A 22,587-nucleotide genomic window follows, 5' to 3' on the forward strand; every position below is an offset into this window, starting at 1 on the left:
ATCTCCCTGATCTCGTTCTTATTTTGTAAGAGTGGCTCCTGCTGCTCAATTAGCATAAATTATTGTGGTTGGTTCTGCTTGCCTAGTTTTTCAGTCTGCAACCCTGCCTGAGCCAATTTCCTGTGGCGGTTCCCCAACTTTGCCTACTGACTGTCCACTGTTGTACACTTTAGCTGTCCTTTTCTGAGTTGAGCTTTTTAAAAATTCAATTTGCTTTCCTAGCATCCTATTTATTTATTTATTTGTTTGTTTGTTTTTATATACCGAAGTATTAGTGTTGGCCTTCACTCCGGTTTACATTTGAAACAACATTATACAAAAACTAGAAACCTTATAGATAACAGTGGTAACAGTGAACATTAGGAACATATCTATCATATGTTCCTAATGTTCACTGTTACCAGAACAAGAATTAACAATCCTAACAGAAAACGATGGATTTACAAAGGGAAAGAAACTGACATTTTTTGGGGGAGAACAGTTATTCTAGTAAGGTAAGTGAGGTGGTTTGAGTCACATTGCTGGAGAGAGGGTATAAGTTGGGAAAGAAGGGTAGATAGTGGGGGACGTTGGGGAGCTTGTTCAAAGGGGAGGGGGGGGCAGTGGAGCCTATCCCATCCTTGTAGGCTTGTTTGAAGAGCCAAGTTTTGAGTAGTTCCTTGAAAGATATGGTATTTCTTTCGGTTCTTAGGTATGTTGGAAGGGAGTTCCATAGATGTGGACCAGCTATTGAGAATGCTCTTTTCCTGGTTGGGGTGAGTTTGGCTGTGGATGCTGATGGGATCTCTAGACATGCTTTGTTTGCTGATCTGGTGTTGCGTTGAGAGTGGTGAGTTTTGATTAAAGGTGTTAATGCTGTCGTATTCATAGTGATGAGTTGAGTTGTGTATGATTGCTAGCGTTTTATATTCGATTCTTTGTTCTGTCAGGAGCCAGTGTAGCTCTTTTAAGAAAGGGAAGATGTGGTCTGATCTTTTGTGACCTGTGAGAATTCAGGCTGTGGCATTTTGGTAGTATTTGAAGAGGGTGAAGGGTTGATTTGGGGAGTCCAATCAGTTGCAGTAGTCGATGCTTGAGAAAATCAGGGCTTGTAGGATGGTTCTGAAGTCTGAATAGTTTAGCAATGGTTTGAGGTGCTTGAGAATTGATAGCTTGTGGAAACCTCTTATTTTCACGGAGATGTGCTTTTTAAAGTTGAGCTGTGGGTCTATCCATATTCCTAGATCTTTAACGTTTTCTTTTAATTTGATGGGGTTTTTGTCAATGGTAATGGAGTGGTTCTGGTGATCTCCTGTGTTGGTTCTTTCAAACAGCATACATTCAGTTTTGTCAGTGATGCATAGTTTCAGTTGGTTTAACAGGATTTTAATTTTGTTAATGGTTGTAGTGCGTTCTCTATGGTGTTCAGGACTGGGATGAGAAGCTGTATGTCGTCTGCATACAGGAAGTAAGTGACTCTGAGACTGGATAGAAGTTGGCAAAGAGGTAATAGGTAAATGTTGGAGGATTGCTGATAGCGAGGAGCTTGTGGGATTCCGGTTTCAAGTGGGATGGCTTCGGAGGTGTGGTTATTGAAATTTACTTTGTATGTTCTGTTTTGGAAGAAAGATGTGAACCAAGCTAGGGTTTTCCCAGATAGACCGATTTCAGATAGTCTGTTGATTAGACTATTGTGTTCGACTGTGTCGAAGGCGGCTAAGAGATCGAGAAGGATGAGGATATATCGTTGTCTGTTGTCAAATCCTCTTAGGATAGTGTTAGATTCGTGAGTAATGTTTCGGTACTGTGATTTTTTTCTGAAACCGTGTTTGGTAGGGTATAAAATTTTGTTTGAGTCAAGATGATTGTTCAGTTGTTTGAGAGCGGCCTTTTCAGTAAGCTTGGCAAGGAACGAGAGGTTTGATATAGGGCGGTAGTTGTTTAGGTCACTGAGGTCGAGGTTCTTTTTTTTTTTATAGGATTGGTTTTATGGTGGCGATTTTTAGTTTGTCTGGTAGTACTCCTTCGAGTGATTTGTTTATAATGGCTGTGATGGTTGGGGAGATAGTTTGTGAGATTTCTTTGAGCGAATGTGTTGGTATGGTGTCAAGATCGTGGCGAGCTGGGTTTAATGACTTGATTAGCTTCTCCGTTTCAGTGATTGATATAGGTTCAAAATTGGTCCAAGGTGTGATGTCTTTGCGGATCAGTTGAGAGTTGTAGTTTGAGGTCTTAGTTATTTTTTCGGATATTTTGCTGATTTTGTTTTTAAAGAACATTGCGAGATCTTGGCTTAGGTTTTTGTTGGGGAGAGGGTTGTTGTTGTTCGCTGCAGTTAGGTTGCTTACTAGGTTGAAGAGGGATTTCGGGTTGTTTGAAGATTTAGAGATTTTTTTGCTGTAGTATTCCTTTTTTGATTTATCAGGCTTTTATAAAGGGCAGGGTGGGTACGGTATCTTTCCAGGGTTAGTGGACATTTGTTTTTTCGCCAGTCTTTTTCTCTCCGTCTTAGGGTTGCTTTTGTCTCCTTTAGTTGTGAATTGAACCAGGGGTGGTTGTTTTGTCTTTTTGATTTGATTATTTTGGTTCTTTCCGGGTTTATGGTGTTGGCTGTTTCGGTGGTGATTTGATGCCATGATCGTGTGGCATTGTTTATATTAGAGAGATCTATGTTTGACAGTTGTTTTTCCAGTTCGTGTTGGAGTAGGTCAGGTGAGAAAGGAGGTCTGTACCTGAATGCTAGTGTTTTGTTGTTTTCGTTCTTGTTGATATCAGTTTGGGTCGTGCATTGAAGGAGAAGGTGGTCTGACCATGGGACTTGGGAGTAGGATATAGTTGGGTTTGAAAAGAAGTTGTCATTTGTGAAAATCAAGTCTATGGTGTGACCAGCTTTGTGTGTTGGGTTGTTAACGAGTTGAGTGAATTGGAGGGTGGTGAGGACGTCCATCAGTGTTTGGCACGATTGGGAAGGTGGAGAAACGTCTGCGTGGAGGTTAAAGTCTCCTAGGAGGATTATTGGTTTTTTGTTGTTGATATTTGAAATGAAGAATTCAATGAGTGGTGAAATGTCTTTGTCCAGTAGTTTGGGGGGGGGGGCAGTAGACTAGACAGATTTGGAGGTTGTTGGAATCGAAGAGTGCTAGTTCGAACTGTTGTGGGAGAGAGTGGAGGATTTGTTTTATGTTGAAGTGTTTTTTATGATTAGCAATAAACCACCTCCTTTTCGTGATTTCCTTGGTATTGAGAATAGGTCGTAAGTGTTGTTTGGTATTTGGTTTGTTAGTACGTGATCGGTATCTTTGAACCATGTTTCTCTCACCAAGATGAAGTCTGGGTTTTGATCATGGAGGATGTCTGAGATAAGAGAGAATTTCTTTGTGAGGGCTTGCACATTTATGAGGAAGAAGGTTAGGTAGAACAAGCTTTTGAATGGCTCAGTGAGGAGGATCTTTGTGAGGTGCCGTTGGCATTCTTTTGGTGGGTTAGGTGAAGCGGAGTGCATTTTGGGTACTGAATGTAGTTATTCGAGGGGTGAGGTATTATTGCGGGGGGGGGGGGGGTCGATCAAGCAGCTGGTGGTTGGATTCTGGGGTGTGGAGTTAGCTAGGTCTGGAGGTGCTGGAGAAGGTCGTAGTGTACTTTTATGTTTTTTTTTTTTTTTTTTTTTAAGGTAGGTCCTAGAAGGGTAGCGAAGTTGAGTCCGTGGTTTTGGTGAGTAGCGTTTTGGGCTTGGAGGGGGCACGCTAAGGGGCGCGCGACCGCGGCACCAAGGCGCGGTTGAGGGGGTTTTAAAATCCCCAATCGGGTCCCACGTCGCCGCCTGGGGGACGTCGGTGGGCGGGGTCTCATCGGGTAGGAGAGGCCTGGATGGGCCTAGCTTCGGCACGCTGGCGTGGTGGGGGCGCGGTCGCTGATGGGCTCACCGTGGAGGTGGGTCTGGACGAAGGCGGTAGGTCTCTTCCGGTCCAGTGGGGCGTCCGTGGCTCGATCCGGTCGTGAGTCTGCAGACCTGAGGTGTCTGTTCCTACCGTGGAGGTAGGGCAGGGCCGAGGCCTGTCGGGCTCGGGTCGGTGGTCCCTCTCGGGCAGGTCCGGGGGGTTGAGTGTCCGGATGGGGGACAGCGCTGGATGGAGGCACTGTGGCCGAGGGACTAGAGGCGCGGTTGAGGGGGTTTTAAAATCCCCAATTGGGTCCCACGTCTCCGCCTGGGACGTGGGACCCGATCTCCTCCTCGGCTTTGACCAAGCAGTTCAAACTCAGACCTTTTGACTCTCCATTTGGGGGCTAGATACATGGCTAAGGTGGGGGGAATCCTCATCTTTACTGCCTTGCTCGTTTTCAGTTAGTGGCAGGTGTCCTTGTACTTATTTTGTTTTTAAAAGGGCCATTATTTCTGTCACTCCTTATTTTTCTGCCTGAGCTAATTAGGTCATTAAGATTTTGAGCTCTGCCTGATTATTCTGTCTCTCCCGAATTAACTCTTGTGTTTTCCATCTCTGAAGCATTCAACCTTTCTTTTAAACTATCCATTTCTTGAGAGATTTTTTTATTTCCTGCTTTTGTTCTCTATATCTTCACTACTACTTTGATTTCTGCCTTCAAATTTTCATTCAGTGCATCTAACTGGTGGCTTATAGCCACAACATCTTCATATTTTATTGCTTACCTGCTTTATCAGTGACAGTATGGCACAATACTCGGTTAATATTTCTGTGGAAAGCTTTGCCTCATTGATTACATTTGTAAGTGTTAACTCAAAGACACTGTCTTCTCTCCATAAATCAGAGTAAATACTCTCTGTATTCTCTCTGATGGCTTTTATCTGCTGCATATTGTCCTCACGCCCAGTATAAACCTATACCAATTTAAGTATTGCCTGGTTCTCTAGTTCCGCTGTTGCCTGCGTATTCATTTTTATTCCGTACAAATTTGCATAAATTCTATCTCGGTGAAGAACTTTCATTATATAGGTACAGAGATTCACATATGATTTCTAACGCCACCTCCCTTGTATGTATTATTTACCAGTGGCCCTCCTGGTTTGATGTTAGAAAATTACACAACTATCTGAATAAAAACAAATCTCCTTTAGTTATAGGTTACACAGAGCTAAACTTAACAATAGTTACCAATACCAATACATATTTAATGTCCAGTGCCTATCAAATTACCCTGAATTTCTGCTGGTCTCATCTCTTTAGCCAAAATGTACTTTTGAATGCAAATAAGCTCTACCTTACTAACCTCCAAGGTAGGAAATGGAGCCAGATTCTTACCAGGTGACAGGTAGTAGCTTTGTTCTTGGGCTGGTTGGGGGTGGTCCCTCCCTCCCTTCACAGGTCTGTAGCACGGGTACAGAGAGGACAGTTGCAGCTACCAAAGCAACAGACTGTTCACTCTCAAGTCTCTTAGACCTTGTCTCTGCAAGTCATCTTGGCCCAGGATGCATGGCAACACAAAGGGTGGGGTAGCCACAGCACTCAGACAGGTCGTCATCTCCTCTTCAGTGGGGTAACGATGGGCTCAGGACAGACGCCATATGGTGGACCCCAGAAGGCTGTTAACTTTCCCTTTTTCAAGGGCTCAGCTCTGCATATTCATTAGCTCATGCATAGTTAAGTGAAAGCATAATTAAGGTGTTTAATTAGCAGATTACCGTTCTTTTCTCTCTGTTCGCTCTGGAGTTCAATAAGTGAAAAGCAAGTTTGCTTACTGTAAACGGTGTTTCTGAAGATAGCAGGATGAATTAGCCATGCTGTCATGGGATCTGTCAATCAGGTCCGGGAGGCGGAGCTTGTCAATGCAGAGATTAGAGTTTTGCTCTCTGCGGCTGCGTGTGTGTTCCTGCACAGAAAAGTAACAGAATCTCCTCAGTCTGTGATTAAGCTGTAGTGTAGTCGAAGACTAGGTGACTGCCAGGGAGGAGGGGGGTCAGCATGGCTAATTCATCCTGCTATCTACGGAAACACCATTTACAGTAAGCAAACTTGCTTTTTCCCATTGATAGCAGGGCTGAATTAGCCATGCTGTCATGGGAGTCCCAAGCTCCCGATCACATTGTTTATGATATATATATTTGTACGTGATCTTTGACAGTGTGGCGGTCACCGTGGATAGGAGGATAGAGATTGCAGGATTGCTTGCCCTATCTTCGCATCAGTGGCTGCCTGTTGAACAAGGCAGTAGTGAGATGTGAAGGTATGAAGTGATGACCATGTTGCTGCCTTGCAAATGTCTATGAGTTGCACATTCTTTAAGTGTGCCAATGAGGCTGCTACTGCTCTGACTTGGTGAGCTTTAGGCTCTGAATGTAGTTGTAGTTTCTGTTTGTCGTAACAGAATTTGATGCGCTGCGCTATCCACCTGCGTTTAGCCACTGGTAATCCAGGTGCCTTTGGGTCAAAGGAGACAGAGTTGAGAAACATGGGAGTCCGAGTTTGTTCTTTCTTTGTAGTATGCTAAAGCTCTTTTACTATCTAGTGTGTGCAGTAGTTTTTCCCTATCGTTTGCATGAGGTTTAGGGAAAAAAGTGGGTAATTCCATGGTCTGATTGAGATGGAATTGAGAAACCACTTTTGGTAGGAAGGATGGGTGAGTTCGGAGAACTACCTTTTGGTGATGAAATTGCAAATATGGGGAATAATGGACCAAGGCCTGTAATTCACTAACTCTTCGTGCCGATGTTACTGCAACCAGGAATACAACTTTCCATGTGAGGTATTTAATATGTGCCGAGTCCATGGGTTCAAACGGGAAAAGCATGAGCTGTTCCAGAACTATGAGGTTCCATGGAACTGGAGGCTTAGAGATCGGAGGACGAAGATGATGAAACGAGATAGTAAGGGGTGATTGGATATAGGAATATTGTTAACTGGCCTATGATATGCCCCTATGGTGCTGAGATGAACTCTGATGGATGATGTTGCTAGACCAGCTGCATATAGTGTATGAAGATAATCAATGAGCAATTCAGGTGAACAGTCCAATGGTGGTACACCTTTGGAAGTGCACCAGGTAGAGTAGCGTTTCCATTTATAGCTATAATTTTTCCTCGTTGAGAGTTTCCTGAATTCTAACAAAATGAATTGTGCCGAAGTGGAAACTCCCTGTTCTGTTAAAAGAAGCCTCTCAGTCTCCACGCTGTCAAGTGGAGAGATGAGTGTAGCGGGTGTAGAAGCGTCCCTTGATCTTGGCAGAGAAGATCCTGGAGATTCGGTAACCGAATTGGATCCAAGATGGATAGTCGGAGAAGGAAACTGTATCATGGTTGCCTCAGCCAGGCCGGGGCAATGAGTATTAGTTGAGCTTTGTCTGCTATGCACTTTTGAATTGTCCTTGTTATGAGTGGTATGGGAGGAAAGGCGTACAAGGAGGCCTGTCGTCCACGAAATGAGGAAGGCATTTTGAGCGATCCTGAATTGGCTTGGTCTTATCAAGCAGAATTTGGGAACTTGAACATTGATCTCCGTTGCAAAGAGATCTATCAAAGGTGTCCCCCCACTGCATGAATATGTCTTGGGCTATTTCTGTATTGAGTGCCCATTCGTGAGGATGAAAGATGCAACTTAGCCTGTCCGCTCTTGTATTTGCCACGCCTGGTAGGTAAGTTGCTTGCAGATATATGCAATTTCTGTGAGCGTGTTTGAAGATTGTCAGGGTCTCCTTGCAAAGGGACCATGAACCGGACCCTCCTTGTTTGTTGATGTAAAACATTGATTGTCCATGTAGATCATGACACTGCGGCCCTTCAGGTGGTCTTGGAACACTTGTAATGCATTCCGAATCGCTCTGAGTTCCAATAAATTTATTTGCAGGTTCTGTTCCGAGATTGTCCTTAACCCTTGTGTTTCGTAAATCTCAAGGTGTGCACCCCAGCCCTTGCGAGACGCATCTGTGGTTAAGACTGCATTGTGAGGCGGGGAACTGAACAATGCTTCCTTGGACAGGGTGGAGTTTAGGAGCCACCATGTTATGTCCTTTCTCATCTCTGAGGTCAATGGTTGTGAGTGTTGTTTCCATTGACGTTTCAAGCCCCATTGCAGGCGTCTCATATGTAGTCTGGTGTTGGGAACCGTGAAAATAGCCGCCGCCATGTGGCCTAGGACTACTAAAACTTGTCTCGCCGAAGGTCTCCGAGTATGGTTCAATCCATGTAGAAGGTGACGGAAGTGTGATATTCTGTCGTTTGGTAGGTATGCCCGGTTGCAAGTGGTGTCCAGGCATGCTCCTATGAATTGTAGCTGTTGTGTCTGTTGTAGGTGTGACTTCTGAAAATTGATCACCAATCCAAATTCCTGCAAGCATTGTATCACCCGATGGAGGTGATGGAGTAAGATGTTTGGAGCTGGGGCGATTATGAGCCAATCGTCCAGATATGGAAAGATGGTTATACCTTGTTGTCTGAGATGAGCCACCACCACAACCATGCATTTGGTGAAAACCCTGGGTGCAGCCGATAGTCCAAAAGGGAGAACTTTGTACTGGTAGTGTTGATGCCTGTAGCGAAAGCATAGGTAATGCCATGAGGATGGATGGATTGGAATGTGTGTGTGTGAGCATCCTTCAGATCGATGGAACACATCCAATCGTTGGTTTGAATCAGAGGAAGGATTGATTTCAACGATACCATTTTGAATTTCTCTTTGGTGAGAAATTTGTTTAATTCCCTTAGGTCTAGTATGGGACGAAGGCCACCCGACTTCTTGGGTATGAGGAAATATGGGGAATAAAATCCTACTGATTGGGTCCCCGGGGAAATTTGTTGAATTGCTTGTTTGCGAAGCAAAGCAATTTCCCTCAGTTGTGGTTGGAAGCTGTGAATCTTGAGAGTGGAAAGATGAGGTAATATGGGTTTTGTGACAAACTGGAGTTGGTAACCGTGCCGTACTATCTCCAAAACCATTGATCGGATGTTATCCTCTCCCAGGCTGCCAGGCAAGAATGAATCCTGCCGGGTGATGCTTGATGCTGTGATGGTGACTGGATAACTAAAAAGATGGAGTCGACTTTACTGCAGTAGCTGGCTGTTGTGCCTGCTGTCTCTGGTTACGTGCTTTACTGGTTACGTGCTTTGGTTGGAGGTATTCTGTTGTGGAGCAGGACGCTGATAAGAAGAGTATGTCTGTGTATGAAAGGACTGGTAAGACCTGTATGGTCTCCTGGCATATGATTGCCGAGGAGTAGATCCCATATAACGACATGTGGTCGAATAGTGAGGTTGTGGTGATAATGATTGTACTGCTAGAGCTTCCTCCTTCAGTTTACCTACTGTGTCCTGGAATCGTTCTCCGAACAGGTTGTCTCCTGTACATGGGAGGTTTGTTAGTTTCTTGTGTAAATCTTCACGTATCGAACTTGAGCGTAACCATGCTAGTCTTCGGGCTGCAATGGCTGTTGCAGATGCCCTGGAAGATGTTTCATGTGCTTCATAGATCGACCTCAAAAGGTGTCTAACACTCTTCCATGTCATGAAGAGGCGGAGGTATCTGATCTGCAGTCGAAGACAACATACCTTTTATAGCTTGTATGCACTCATATAGGTATTGTCCCATGTAGAATTGATGGTGCATAATTTGGGCATTCAACATTGAGTTATGGTATATTTTCTGCCAAACTCATCCAAATATTTGTTGTCTTTGCCTGGTGGGTATGAGGAATGCAACTTCGTTTTCTTAAATCTTTGCATCGCCAACTCTACCACAATTGAAGCATGAGGTAATTGTGGTATAGAGTACGGTGATGTTTTCCTCATACGGAATTTAATGTCCGCCTTTCTGGAAACCGCTGAGATTGTGTAAGGTGTTTCCCAGGATTTCTTTTTTTTTTTTTTTTTTTTTTTTATTAAATTTCCAAAATTATACAGAATATTAAATATACCATTCTCATCCATAAAGTTATACCAATATAATGCAGAGAACATATCAACTCTCTTTGTAAGCAATCTAAAAAAGCAAAAGAATTGAGAACAAACGGGTTGCTAGCAGACTAGGAGCAATTATCCAAAAGAGAGAAAAAAATTTTTATACAACTATACTTGCTACTTATCTAATCCTACATTATTTCTTTTTCCCTTAATGCACAGCTTCTTAAGAGTGTGTATACAAATAAGTTTGCAGTTGTTCAGGCTGTGTGAAAATATATCTATTTAAATGTTTGATTAAGCATATACATGGATATCTTAAATGAAACTGAGCACATCTTGATAGAACTTCTGATCGCATTACTATGAACTTTTTTCGTCTTAACTGCGTAGAACGAGCTATATCTGGGAAAATCCTTATGGATTGCCCATAGAAATTATACTTATGGTATTTAAAATGCAATCTTAATACTGTATCTCTATCTGTTTGTGACACAAACTGTACCACTAATGTTGCTGTGGTACTAATCTTTGATTCAAAAGATTTTTCCAGAAAATCCATCAAATTTAAGTCCTCTATTGTCTCACCATTTTTTCCATTTCCTTCCCCTTCTATTGTTCGTTGTAAATAATAAATTTTGTTTAATTTGGGTAATTTATCCTCTGAAAATTTCAATATATTCTTTAGATAACTATTAAACAAATCTAAAGGTGTTGCTAAATGAATTTTTTGAAAATTTAATAGTCTAAGATTTAATTTCTTCATCTGATTTTCCAGTATTTCAATTTTGATTTCATGTTCTTCTTCTGATTTAATTAAATTTGACTGGAATTTTTGAACTTCCCCCAAATGTATATCCATTGTATTAACACTTTTCTCCAACGAATCAACTTTTTCTTGTACTAAACTATTCATTTTTAGAGCATCTTGAACTGAGTTAGCTAATCTATTAATTGATTTTTGCATATTAATCATCATAATGCCTAACTCTTCCATTGAAAACTTTTTTGGAACAATAAGACATTCTCAATACCATTTAAACTTAATTGAACATCACTTCCTCTTGGCTGTTGCAATGTCCCTTCAATCCTATCTGCATTAATTAACAAAATGTCCTTGGATTCCCTGGGACTTTGGTTTTCCATGTCCTCCAATATTTTAATTGTCTTTACAATGTCTCTCTGGGATACCAAGGAATCTTGCACAGAAGAATTTAAATCCAATTCAGATTTTGCAGACGGAGGGACCGGTTTCTCTGGGGCACCCGGGGTCAGCGATGTCTCGCCTCGTTATCCAACTCCTGCTCCTGAGTTGGACTACTAGCGGCCCTTCCGGGTGTTCGTGTGGGACTAGTATTAAAGCAATCAGTAATAGTAGACTGTAACAGATTACCAGATATACTTGTAGTAGATGACTCCCTCATCTTTGCTTTCCTCTTTTTATGAGGCGTAGCAACACGATGAGGAATTTAAAAGAATTAAACTCAAGGAAACTCACATAAAAATTGCTTTCAAGATTAAGCAGCAAGTTACTCAGTTAGCTTCCCAAAGTCCTCAATCCGGCCGCTCAACAATTAACAAAACTCTCTGGCTCCAAGCCGGGCAAAGCCGCGCGCCCCTTGACCGCGCCGGCGTGGGCTTGCTTTTATTAGCCTACCCGGCTCCTCCTCCTCACGATGACGTCCTCGGTACTGCCCGAATTAGAGGGAAATTCAAAGGGAGCCCTCGCAGTGATGGACCCCGGCAAAAGTAGGAACGGCAGCGTTTCCCAGGATTTCTGTAAGACTGAATGCAGGTGTTCTTGTGGTGGAAGAGATGTTGGTTCTCCTGGAGTATCGAAAATCTTTAGGAGACCAAGGGTTTCTGATCTAGGGTCTATCTCTTTTTGGACCTCTAGATGCAATATTGTGCCCAATTTTTCCAGAAAGTTTGGGTATGTAAGGTCTTCCGGAGGGGAATATGGCTCCTGAGGTTGTTCCTGCGGATCCGATGGGAATCCCGTAGATGATGGTGATGTTTGCGGTGAAGGAGAATCAAAAGATGTATCCTGTTTATAATTCGGTGAAGTTGGTCTGTTGACTATGGGAGATGTTGGAGGCTCCACCAACGGTTCTCTAGCAGTCTGTGTCTTATGTTCCGGAGAACTGACAGAGGCAAGATTTGACATTTTGAATGATGACTGAAGTGTGTCATAAAATCCTGCTAAGGATTGGGACAGTTGATAAAATGCCTCTTTTGTATGAGGAGGCATTATTGTATGATCATCTGGTTCTTGTGACTCGCATGCTTTAGGTTGCATTGGAGTGGTTTGAGGTAAAGTACTAGATACTTTATGGTCTTTCTGTTTCTTTTCACATATGTCCATCGAATCCTCTGAAGCTGTAGAAGCGTTAGAGGAAGCAACTTGTATTACCTTTCTGTGGGAGAAGGTATTTGAAGTTGGTACATGAGATGATTTAGAAGTCGAAGAGCTTACTTCCCATGTTGCACTCCTGTTTGCCGACTTTTTGTGGTGGGAGTGCCGTGAATGCTTATGATAATAGTGTGACGACGAGTCTGTATGACTTCTACATGAAGATGGTGATCGCTTTCTACGTTTTATTGTAAACTCTGTCGAAGTAGCTCTCGAAGAAAGGGAAGTACCTGATCGAGGTGGGGTTATCGATGGAGAGGTGGAGTAAGACCTCTGTGAGCGTCCACCTCGTCGTTTTAACCCATGTTATATTACATGAGAAAACAATGTTCCAGTGTTTTGTGCGCCGATTTGGAGATGTGTGCGGATCTAGACTTGTGCGCATATCTTTTTGATTCTATACACAAGAGTTATCAGTGCCGATGTCTCCGGTGCCGTGCGCGCAGAAGTCTTGTGCGCCGATACTACTTCAGGCGCGGAAGTGTTATGCATCGTCATTTTATGCACATAAGGCATCTTAGGTGCAGAAGTTTTAGGCGCCGAGATTTTTGTCTCCAATGTCTCTTGCATCGGCGATTCTGGCTCTATGGATTGTTTAAAATCTGATGGCCTTTGCCGGCTCGCCAAGTCCTTACCTCCAAGATTGGAGGACTGTGGATCCCACGATGATGCCCCTCTTTTTTTTTTTTTTTTTTTTTTTTTAGGGAGCCAGTAAGATAGCGGGGCCAGATGACGAATGAGCCCCTGATGGCTCTGGTGAGGCAAAAAGTTCCTGAAGCCTGTAGGCCTGTTGTTTCAGGGCTCTCGGAGACATCCTTGAACAAAATTCACAATCCTCACAATTGTGATCTGGCCCCAGGCATCGGTAACATCGGTCATGGCCATCTGTGACCGACATTACCTTGCCGCAATTACATGGTTTAAACCCCGATTTTGACATATTTAATTTATTAATGCTGAGGAGAACAGCTCTGCGTCCGATCCCGTGCACGGAAAGAACAGACTGAGGAGATTCCGTTCCTTTCCTGCGCGGGAACACACGCGCAGCTACAGGGAGCAAAACTCTAATCTCTGCTTTGACAAGCTTCGCCTCCCGGACCTGATTGACAGATCCCATGACAGCATTTATTTATTTATTTTTATGTATTTATTTAAAATCTTTTCTATACCGTCGCTAAGTTATATACCATCGCAACGGTTTACATGTAGGCACATATTTAATGTAAGTAAAAGTGTACTATAGTACATTCTAACAGGTGCCGTCAAAGGTTCGATTACAATATATCATTAGACAAAATAATTTTTAGAGAAGTGGGTCATGACCGAGTGTACTGAAAGTACTTTTACGGGTAAATTTATTCTACATAGTGTTATCAATATGCTAGCTGTGATGTGGGGTTCATAGATTACTCTACTGTATTTTCATAAGTACTGTGTGTCGGTGTTTATCTGCTTATTCCTGAATAATTTCTATTCTCCCGTCTCCTTGTAAAATGCCTGTTTAAAAAGCCATGTTTTTAAACTTTTCTTAAATGCCTTGAGATCACTTTGTAATCTGATCTCTGGAGGTATTGTGTTCCAAATTGTGGGTCCTGCTAATGATAAGGCCCTTTCCCTCACTTGGGTTAGTCTTGCTGTTTTAACTGAAGGGATGGTTAGGAGTGCTTTATTTGCTGATCGAAGATTTCTGTGTGGGACGTGTACCCGTGATGCTGTGTTTAGCCAGTCTGATTTCTCATCATGAATTAGTTTATGGATGGTACATAGGGTTTTGTATTTAATTCTGTGTTCAATCTGTAACCAATGTAGTTCCGCTAGGGTTTCGGTTATGTGGTCCCTCCTCCTTTTTCCGGTTAGTATTCTAGCTGCTGTGTTCTGAAGTATTTGAAGTGGTCTTAACGTAGTATTTGGTAGTCCTAGCAGCAGGGCATTACAGTAATCCGTGCTGGAGAAAATTAATGCCTGTAGAATTGTTCGGAAATCATTTTGAATTAGTAGTGGCTTTATTTTTCTGAGTACCATGAGTTTTGCGTATCCTTCCTTTACTTTTAGTGATATGTGCTGTTTTAGATTGATTTCAGGGTCCATTATTATTCCATGGTTACATACTTTTCCAGCTAGTTCAATTTTCTGGTTGTCTTTGAGGATTATTGAGGTTTGGCTGATTTCAGTATTTTTCCGTTCTAGGTGTAGAAATTCTGTTTTATCAATATTAATAACAAGTTCCATTTGTGTCAGTAGTTGTTTTATAATGCTTAGGTACATGTTAGCTAGATTTAATGTTTTCTCTATTGTCATCTATAGGTAGAATTAGTTGGATATCGTCAGCATAAATGTAATGTATAATTCCTAGTCCTGCCAGTAAGTGGCATAATGGCAGCATGTATATGTTAAAAAGGGTCGCAGACAGGGCTGATCCCTGCGGAACCCCTGTTTTGAGGTTGATTTTTTCTGATAATGTGTTATTGGTCTGAACTTGGAAAAACCTGTTTTTTAGATATGAGCTGAATTTTGCCTTGTAGTCCGATTTCTTTTAGTCCTATTTAGTAGGATTTTGTGGTTAACTGTGTCGAAGGCTGCCGATAGGTCGAGCATTATTAGAATATAGTGTTTACCGCTATCAAAACCTCTTAGAATGTTATCTGTTAGAGAGAGGAGCAATGTCTCAGGGCTAATTCAGCCCTGCTATCGACAGGAAATAACAGTTTCACAGGTCTGACAGAGCTCAGGTAAACTCTGATCCTTGATAGATATTAGGACCATAAAAAGAGGCCCCATTTTTGGTGCCAACTCTGCTAACAAGCTCATAAATTCTTAGGCTTGTCACGTACACTGTAATGAGCGCGCTTTCTCATCTATGCCATAGTCCATTTTCCTCTGGATTTAGCTGTGCATAGCCCAAATAGGCCAATGTCCATTTTTACTGACGTCAGAGGGTCAATCTTCGTTGCTTGTCCGTGTTAGCAAGAATTGGAATATTTCCTACAATGTACTCATATTCAGTAACTTATGTTGTGACTACAGGTAACCACAGAGCTGGATCTGGAGTGAATGGGGGAATGGACTCATGGAGGAGGATAGAGAGAGAGAAAGATTGGCAGGGTGGGAGAGACAGACTGGCGGCGATGGAATGGTAGGAGAGAGGGAGAGAGACTGGCATGGATGGGCTGGTGGAGAGGAACAGAGCAACTGTCAGGGCTGGATTGGTGAAGAATGAGAGAGAGTGACAGCTGCAATGGACTAGTGGAGGGAGAGAGGGGAACTAGTTGGGATCAAAGAGACTGATTGGTAAAGATGAAGGAGGGATGTTTGAGACAGGCCCACATCTCTAAAAGTGAGAAGTGGAGAGAGGTTTGGTGCACATATTTCCCTCCCAGCCCCCACCCTCCAACATGGTATTTTATTTTAAATTAGTATTTTTAAAGAAAATCACCTGCGACAGGGAAATCACTCTATATTCATTTGATCTTGACAGGAGCCCAATGACTCTCTCCATATCTGTCTTTTACCAGAGACAGAACACCCCTGCTCATTAAGCAAGAGGCTACAAACATTTTGCACCATTATTGCAAGGTCCTGGGCGTGCATCTCTGTGGCATCTTTAGACAGAAGAACCTTCTAAGTAACAAAAAAAAAAAAATCCCTGGCCAGTTTCAACCATTAAGTAAAACTACTACTAAGATTATTCAAGAGCATCAATCAAAAATTCTTCTATATAGGAGTGGGACAAATCCCAGTATAAACCTACATCTCATGTTCTGCAATATCCTGTGTTCACAGAAACTCCCCCAACAAAAAGGGTAGGGTGCAGAGCAAGGACATTTCTTCTTAGTATTCACCATTGAAAACATTTTCAAATTCTGTTGTCACCTCAGTAACACAAACTGTCTCCACTACCAGGAACATTGTACAATACAAAATCCTGCAAAAAATGTACTCGCAGCCTATAGAAAAACTGCCCTACCATAACATACAACTGCCAATCTCAAAACAGTAAGAGCCTTACTATGAAAAGTCAACACTGCAAATATTACAAGCAGCCCTAAAAAACCAATACACCTCCTATTAGGGAAACAGAACAAGTTAAATGTGCAAAAACTGAACTGGAAACCACAAGAAGACAAATTCTGTATGCAGAAACATCACTGTTCCTCATAAAACATCAAATACAATCAAAAAATCAATAACAGTAAAACCATTCTAATAAAAATATTTCAAAACTGACATCCAATAATTTAAAACTCATATAAATTATTTTAAATTTTCCAAACACCAATAAAATATTTCAAAACATCAAATTACAGCCAGTAATTAAAACTAATAAGGATTTAAAATTTCCCCCTTATCCATACCTGGGAACTTTAGATTTCCAGTCACCATGAGATTGCCGTGGATTGGTAGGGATGGGAAGGAGGGCTTACAACCTTTTTCTCCTCTCTTATATATACATACATACATACATACGCTCCCTTTCTCTCATACACATATGTTCATACACCCTCTTTGTTACTGGGCCTCTCCATATGTTTTTCTTGAAATCTGCAGGGGGAGAGAGGGTCCTGTGACCTGCTCATTACTCAGGCTGCCAACAGCCCTGGGGCCTCCTTCACACTTCAGCCATTGGTGATATGAGATGTGCCAGCAGCCCCATGGCCCGCCTTTACACCACACTAGCTGACGAGATGGAGTGTGCCGGTGGCCCCACTGCCGCCTTCATGCTTTAGCCACCGGTGAGATGGGATGCACTGGCAGCCCAGTGACCTTTTTCAATCTTTCAGCTGCCGGCGAGATGGAGTGCGCTGGCAGCCTCTCAGTCTTCGTCTTTCACAGTTGCCACTGGATGGGGTCCAGCAGTGGCCTGTTGGGCCTCTTCTTTGTTGCAGGCTTTTTTTTTTTTTTTTTTAACTCCACAGCTTGCGGACCCCTTGGAGTCCGCTGACCACAGTTGGGATCCACTGTCTTAGAAGATAAGTCAGTGATGCATTTGTGAAGATTAGGGATCATTGTGCAATGTTCCAGCAGCTCTCCCTGGCATGCAGGACTTAGCCACTTCCTCCAGGAGGTATCAGAGGCTAGGGCAAAGGAGGCACTTTCTCCACCTGATAAGATACTAACCTCTGACCCCTTGGTCCCATAAGCAGCAAACTCCTTGTGCCGAACTGGGGGCAACAGTGGGCACTTAAGCCCTAAACAGCAACCAGTCAACTCCAGGGTCGGGGTTTTGGCTGGATTGCAGAGAATATAGCCAGAATCCTGGTACCCATGCCAGAGGACGTTCTGGTCTGGGTGGAGGCTACAGTGTAACCTTGGACATATGGGTCCTCAGCATTATCAGAAGAGGGTACAGATTAAATCTATTGGATCTCCTGTCAAATCAGCCTCCAAACTACAGTTGGGGTTATTCATTGCATCAATAACTGCTTCTAACGGAGCTCTCCTCTTAATGACCAGAGTGGACAAGCCTGTTCCTCCAAGGATAAAAGGGAGGGATTTTACTCCAAGTATTTCCTGAATCCAAGGAAAACAGGTGGGCTCCGTCCCATCCTAGACCTAAGGGTCTTGAACAAATTTATCAAAATTTCAAGATGGTTTTCCTGTGCATCTCAATTCCTTTTCTTCAAAAAGGGACTGGCTATGCTCTCTCGAATTGAAGGATGCTTATATTCACATTGATATTTGCTGAGACCGAGAATAATCTCTCCAGTTTGTCGTGGAAGACAGTCACCTCCTGTAACATAGTCCTGCCTTTTTGGGTAGTGCCGCTCTGCATGTTGTCATGAAATGATTGGCTATCGTGGCTGTGCACTTACACAAACTGGGGATGCATGTGTATCCCTATCTAGACAATTAGCTGGTGAAGTATACCTCAGGCAGGAGCTGAGATTGCAGTTGCTAGGGTTTGTTCTCAGCTACTCCAAGTCTCATCTGGGCCCAACACTTCAATTAGAGTTTATCAGAGCTCTGCTAGGCACAAATAAGGCAAACATCTTTCTTCTGCCTCAAAGAACTGCCACTGTGCTGTCCGCAGCAGAAGAGATACAATTGAGTAGTCAGACTTCAAGCAGAGGGGCAATTTGAGGCCTATTGGGCCTCATGGCATCAACAGTACAAGTCACTTCCATGGTACATCTTCACATGAGAAGAGCCCAGTGAACCTTAAGATCTCAGTGGCTACATGCCACTCAAGACCTATGGGACAGCATCCAAATCACTCAACCACTTTCTGTCCTGGTATAGGACAATTACAATCTGATCAGAGGAATCTGCTTCCAAATTTTTCTGATCCAAATTGTCCTCATGATGATGCATACAACCTGAGTTGGGGAGCCCACATAGGTGGGCTCTGCACTGAGGGCTTATGGTCCGCCCAGGAGAAGTTACATCAAATAAGCTTCCTAGAGCTCCGGGCAATCTAGTTTGCTCTCAAGGCTTTCGGAGATCAGTTGTCCCACAAAGTTATCCTTGTCCAAAAAGACAACCAAGTGGCGATGTACTTCATTAATAAGGAGGGGGGGGGGTGTTAACAGGTTCATACCTTCTGTGTCAGGAGGCTGTCCAGCTGTGGGATTGGATCAGAGGATTGTGCTCAGCCTGGCGGTAGTGAGGGAATGTTCTTACATCATGTGATGATAGCTAGTGTGTTCTATTGGTTCCTGATTCTTCATCCTAAGCCTTTATATACTTTATAATTGGTGATATTGTTGGGAGATTTTTTGCATTCTGAAACCGTGGTCATTGAAGTTGCATGACTGTGTTACCTTAAAAATGTATAAATTCATATTTCATTATGATTTGTCTTGCTCAAATGACAATGTTAGTATTACACAAAAGGAATTTTTTATTCTTTACAGTTTAAACGTATCTGCATGTAGTGTGTGTATATCCTCTTCATAAGTTTGAATGCACCTTCATGAGAAAAGCCCTTTGGAAAAACATGGTCCATGCTGGGGGAGGAACCAGATTAATTTCATATTCACTTCCAGCAGGGGACAAGGAATAACATAACATGAAGTTCAAGGATTGGCTACACATTCATCTGTAGCCGATTGAAAAGAATTTACAGCAAGATGTTTAGCAGTATTGTTTGTGTGCACCTTAATAGTTTTCTTTTTTTTAACACATTTTTGGATTACTGAGTTGCCTATATTACAAGTGGTTATGGTGCATTATAATAAATACCTCTCTATATGCACCTGTAGGATCAGTGGCTGGAGGTTGAATGAACACATCTTTTTCACTTGTCATGAGAACAGTGGTTTTTACTTAATACAAACTTTATATTTTTTATAATGTATGGAAACATTTTATAACTATGTGAATCAAATAATTGTTACATTTTTATTTGACTGAATTTCTCTGGGCTTTCTCCTAATTTGTTGGTGAGCAGAGAAGAATTTCTCATATTTGGCTAATTTCCCAGTTGTGAACAGATAAGGAGTAACAAATCTGAACAAAATCTTTGATTCCATAATGGACTTTATTGCTACCTTTCTCAAGTAAATTTTGAATTTTTATAGGAAGTATCTGAAATGGTGACTTAGGAAATTTGAATCATATTGGGGCCCTTTGTGTAACTTAATTGAACCAAAATACCATACAAGCCCTAATAGATAGCAGTGTGCTCCCTTTCAGAGAGTAATTTCAAAAACCAATTCCATGGGAAAACAGTGCTTTAAATGCAGAAATGGGAAAAATTGCTTGCCCTTTATGTGGATAAAAGTGTGCACCTAATTTATCTCCAGAATTCTACCCACACAAAATGCCAAATGTAAACATGTGCAAGTTGTTTTTGGGGGGAGGGGAAGGAATTGTTTTTCAAAATAAAAATGTACATACTTTTCTTTTAAAGTCTATGGGTAAAAAGTACCTACAGACTTTGTACCAATACGGGCAGTTATCAAATTACCCGCCTAAATGTATAATTGCTGTGCAGGTGCATTGCTAAATGAGTAAATAGGACCAGTAAAAGCCAGCTTTTTAAACAGTAATTTTACTAAAGGTTATACAACAGGTTTGTCCTCATCACACAGATTTACTTCAGAGGGGTTCATCCAAAGTTCCCTGAAGGAGGGAAGATGTCTCAATATCTAGAAAACCTGAAAATTGGAGACTGCATTGATTTCAGAGGGCCTAGCGGTCTGCTTGTCTACAAGGGAAAAGGTAAGGGCAGTTCAGTCAATATCTGTACTTTTTAATTGAGAGCACTTGGTTGAGAAATAATTTTTTCTGTCGACGAGCAAGCATGAATTGGGTATAATACATCAATGACATCATCTGATGATACCAAAATAGACCCAGCTTTCAGAGCTCAGTAAAACTCATACTGAACGTGTGCGTGAGTTCTCATATGCGCACATTGCTTTGTGAGGCCCTCAGTCTTTCTTTTTCTGAGCTATTTCAGTCATTGCCTTAGTCTATCAAAATGTTTTCATTTTTGGCCTTGTATTGTGTCTCAAATCACTTTTGTGATTTTTTTTTTTTTTCCCTTCAATAAGCAGACTGAATTAGCCGTGCTGTTCTGGGTGACATCAGAGGTCCTTTCCAAGCTTTTACTGCCTTCCCCAAGGTCTCCAGCCTGGCAGATGGATCCTTTTCAGGACATATTATCACAGCCATCCTAAGTCTCACCTACAAAGTCTGTATCCATGAGTTCTCAGTCGGTGTCATCACAGGACAATCATTCGGTATATTCAGACTTGTCCTACCTTCAATAGTTTATCCTTCAAGAAGGTCTCTCACCCAAGCTTCCCCTTCTGTCAGAGAACAGGGATCCTGGGTGCTAAAACCATTTTCAGATAGTCTATCTGCTGGATTAACACCTCACCGGAACCTTTCTCAGTCCCCTCAGAATAGATGCCCTTCAGCACCTATTGCAAATCCATCTGCTCAATGTTCCCAGCAGGTGATAGGCAAAATTTCTTCCATCATTAACAGCTTTTCTCAGCTTCACTTACAGTTTTCTCTTCCACATCTCCAGGGCCTAGGGAAGGATTTAGATCCACTACCACCACCTTCAATTAAGAACCCCGGACAGCGTAGCTAAGTTTAGGCCACACTCTCCGACAACTCCTCAACTAGACTCTCCACCCAGATAATTGCACCAGCCAGTTCAACAGGAATTCAGTCTGATCTGCCTGAGGGAGCCCTCCAATCACTCCTCCCCACCTGAAGATCTCACGTATTCCAAATTTGTGGAGAAACTGGAAAATCTATTGGGAGTGGAAGTCCATAAAATTCTAGACCCTCGGGAAGAGGTTTTTTGTACTCTAAAAATTCTGGACGTCCCAGCTGAACCTTCACACAAACTACTGGATGCGCTTTTAGCAAAGACGTGGGAGTCCCCCCCACTCCATCCTGCAGTGTTCCCAGAAGCTAGATCTGAAATTCAGGTTACAAAAATAGTCAATTTACAGGGTCATTCAACTCCCTCATGCTTCAGTAGTTGTTGAGTCTGTGATGAAGTGGGCTACGAAATCTAGGCTCCATGCGTCCAGTCTATTCAAGGAGCACAGGATCCTGGATTAATACGCTAAGAAGACCTTCCAGAGTGCTATACTAACTTCTCGTATTCGCAGCACCAGTTTTATATGGTGCAATAGCTTTATTGAAACCCTGCCAAACTATTAAAACCATTCTTTCAGTCTGAATCAGGAGATGACGTTACCCCTCAACCTTTTTTACGACATGCAGGAGGGGCTGCGGCATTTACTCAGAGCAGTGAAACATCCTCTGACTTCTGCAACTGCCATAGCAACATGACAGCCTGACTTCGCTCTAGTTCCATCAGAGAGGATGTGCATGACAAGCTTTCAACCTTCCATGTTGGGGAGATAATCTGTTCAGAGAGAAGCTTAAAGACAGGAGGCAGAAGTGGCAGTTCAATCTCTGTCTCGCAGTTTCAGATACCCAAACAGCATCAGGTGCTTTTTCCAGTACTATTGAAGGCTGTACTATGCCCAGAGGAAGCAATCAAGTCCCCCCTCTTCCCCCCCCCCCCCCGACCTCCACGTACCATCCATTCCAGCAGCAGCATGTGCAGACTCAGCCCTTCACCTTGAGCATGCCATGGGATAGGAAACAGCAAAAAAGAAAAACCCAGTCTTTTTGAAGGATGCTCAGCCATAGCCAATGTCTCTGGGGTAGAGGGCCAGGCAGGATAAAGATTTTGCTCCACATTAGAGACACATCATTTTGGATCAGTGGGTTTCTTCGAAACATCCACGAGGGTTACCATTTGAATTTCCTTTCTCACCCTCTCCTTCCATGCCTTACCGGCCAGCTGAGGGATGCTTTCTCAGTCAACTCTTCTGGAGCAAGAAATCAACACTTTACTCCA

At 42.6% G+C, this 22,587-nt stretch overlaps 1 protein-coding gene across 2 annotated transcripts in view; it reads left to right on the forward strand.

Moving 5' to 3' along the window:
- The window catches only part of LOC115090682 (NADH-cytochrome b5 reductase 3), a 255,007-nt gene that overhangs the window by 84,757 nt on the left and 147,663 nt on the right, over positions 1-22,587 (forward strand). For both annotated transcript variants that reach the window (XM_029600109.1, XM_029600107.1), the window contains exon 5: positions 20,282-20,411. In XM_029600109.1, the coding sequence (XP_029455969.1) occupies positions 20,282-20,411 (130 nt within the window). The remainder of the gene's footprint in view (positions 1-20,281; positions 20,412-22,587) is intronic.

Source organism: Rhinatrema bivittatum, chromosome 4, assembly GCF_901001135.1.
Source record: "Rhinatrema bivittatum chromosome 4, aRhiBiv1.1, whole genome shotgun sequence".
NCBI lineage: Eukaryota > Metazoa > Chordata > Amphibia > Gymnophiona > Rhinatrematidae > Rhinatrema > Rhinatrema bivittatum.